General features: G+C 41.2%; 1 protein-coding gene across 1 annotated transcript in view; it reads right to left on the bottom strand.

Moving 5' to 3' along the window:
* sfrp1a (secreted frizzled-related protein 1a) overlaps nucleotides 1-2,448 on the bottom strand; it is a 17,485-nt gene that overhangs the window by 11,758 nt on the left and 3,279 nt on the right. The window contains exon 2 of the mRNA XM_008417304.2: nucleotides 522-602. Coding sequence (XP_008415526.1) covers nucleotides 522-602 — 81 coding nt within the window. The remainder of the gene's footprint in view (nucleotides 1-521; nucleotides 603-2,448) is intronic.

Here is a 2,448-nt window from a genome sequence, read left to right as displayed (position 1 = left end):
CATGTTTTTCCATTTTACTCATTAGCTCTTTATTGGCTAACAAAGTCCTTTTGTAATTAGGACTCGTAAAACACACCACAGTAAAAGAAATGTCAAAAGTCTTTGGAAATAACTATTGAATTCAGTGTTTTCAGGAGATTACTTCTCGTCATTTTTAACATTCTGTACAGTTTGTCACAGCTGACCGTCCACCATATGGAAAAGTTCGCCTGTAACACGAACCGGCCCAGACGGCAGAGCAAACATCCAGCTTTACTACTGCCAYATAAAGGCTCCRACGACCCCAATTCATTAGTCAAACGACCTCGTCCTCCACCAAGGCCTGAATACAGATAACTCACATTTAACTGACGGGCAAAGTCCGATGAAACGTCTGCATCTATATGCGTTGAAAGCTTCACTTGGAATATTTGCGCAATTTCCCCTGATCAGAGAAATAATCTAAATTAAACCAACTGAACCAGTTAATCCTTGCCAAGGTGGAGAAGGACGTCTTTAGTGAATGTCTGCGGGACGCTTACCAAACTCGCTGGCACACATGTGCTCCAACATGGTGTCTGTTTTCATTTCATTGTCACATGGAGGACAGATGGGAGAAGAGCCTGGGAAGAAAAACAAAAAAAATTAAAATAGATGGAAATATAATGAATAAAGCTGGTGAAATGTCAGAAATTGATTAGTCACAAATTAGCGTAACCCATATGAAAGAACTAAAACTTCTGTGCTTTTTGGATTCCAGATTTCCACGTCTCTCTCTCTCTCTCTCTCTCTCTCTCTCTGCAAACATCTCGTCTTGTTCTTGATGTCACTCAACTTGTTTCTTTAGCTTCACGTGTCCTGGCGACCTGACCTCAGAGAAGAATGTACTCCGCTTTTATAGCCAGCTGTAACTAAGTGCGGCAGTAAACACTCTCCTCTTCACTTTGTACGCAGCTTTCACAACGAGCCTGCTCAACGGTAACATTGTTCTATGTGGAAAAACAACTACAAAGATCTGAGAAATGCATTAAAAAAAAAGAAGAAATAKTATTGATATTCAGTTACTGCTTACTGGAATGGTCGGACATTCCAAGAAACGCTAGCTCATGGAGAACAACAAGGAAAGCCAACATAGGTTTAGCCAAAAAGTTCTGTCTGGAGGCATATCTGCAAATACTTTACTACCACAGTTTAATTTTTATAATACTGCAAACGAAAGCTTCGTGCCAAACAACTGAGCCTACTTTTCCAAAGTTGGACCTTCTTTTTTTTTTCCCCTGTTTGTGGAATCCTGCAGCACTGACCTTTAACAGATACTAGTGTCTCAGTGTTGACTCAGATCAATCAAAAGATAGGGGCAGGTAAGGTGGAAACTAATAGCCTCTTTTAGTTGCCAGATGTAGTTACACATGTTTAACGTAGGCTTGTGAAAGTAACACCCAAGGCGCAAAGTGTTTGGTGCGAAATAGACTCTGTTTTCAGAGTCACTGGATCTTTTGTCTGTCTGCACCCTTTAAATCCATTAACACCAGACTACTGCATGGAAACCTCTGCTAACATTCAGTACAGCCAAGAAGATCAGTCTGCATCTGTTGTGTCTTTATCCACCTCAGTATTAGATACTGGCCCTTTCTGAGCCATTACTGATAACAGAAAACACACAAAAAAATTGAGCTGATTATCTTTAAAGGGGCAGTATTATGCATTTATATAGGTCAATCAAATAACTGTTACCTTCAGTTGTTATAAAAAATGTTATATATGAAATATGACTTAAAAGAAGCTTGACTTCATAATTTAACACCTTGAAATTGGGCCTTTGCCTCTTGAAGAAACTCTTCATCTTTCTGAAATCCTGCCTTCAGAAAGTTGTCACAACATGGCTCCTCTCTTAACCCGTCAGCAGTGTTTCTACCAGCGATGCTCTGAGAAGCAGCTCCTATAATGAGCTCAGCAGATATTCAGTTACATCAGGTGTTTGCTAATTGCTGCTGGCTAGTCTGAAGGAGCTGAGTGGGGAAGTCGCAGGGGAGGGCTGCTCTGAAAAGGTGGCGCTCGGCCTCACCAAGTGTTTGTCACAGCTCAACGGTTGCCACGGGAGATTCAAGGATTTCTCAAACATGGACAAAAGAATCAAGGCAACACTCCAGGTATGGTTTTGATGGTTGAATAACAATACGACATGATGTAAAGCTAATAATAATAATAATAATAATACTGCCCCTTTAAAAAGCTTGAGTGAAATCACCGTCTTACTTTATTCTTCAAGTTGACAAGTGACAGCAGGTGGTGTCTGGAGAGGGCAGAGCTTGTGTGGTCCCAACCTCAACTTTTACCAAAAATCCCTCTAAGTTCCTCTATGCCACTCTAGGAGTAGGTACTGCACACACCCCAAAAAACTGTTAAATGTTAACACACACACGCACCCCGCCACCCCTCCCACACACACACACACACACACACACACAC

This window comes from Poecilia reticulata, linkage group LG9 (assembly GCF_000633615.1).
Source record: "Poecilia reticulata strain Guanapo linkage group LG9, Guppy_female_1.0+MT, whole genome shotgun sequence".
NCBI classification, from domain to species: domain Eukaryota; kingdom Metazoa; phylum Chordata; class Actinopteri; order Cyprinodontiformes; family Poeciliidae; genus Poecilia; species Poecilia reticulata.
This window is presented reverse-complemented; position numbering and strand designations above follow the sequence as displayed.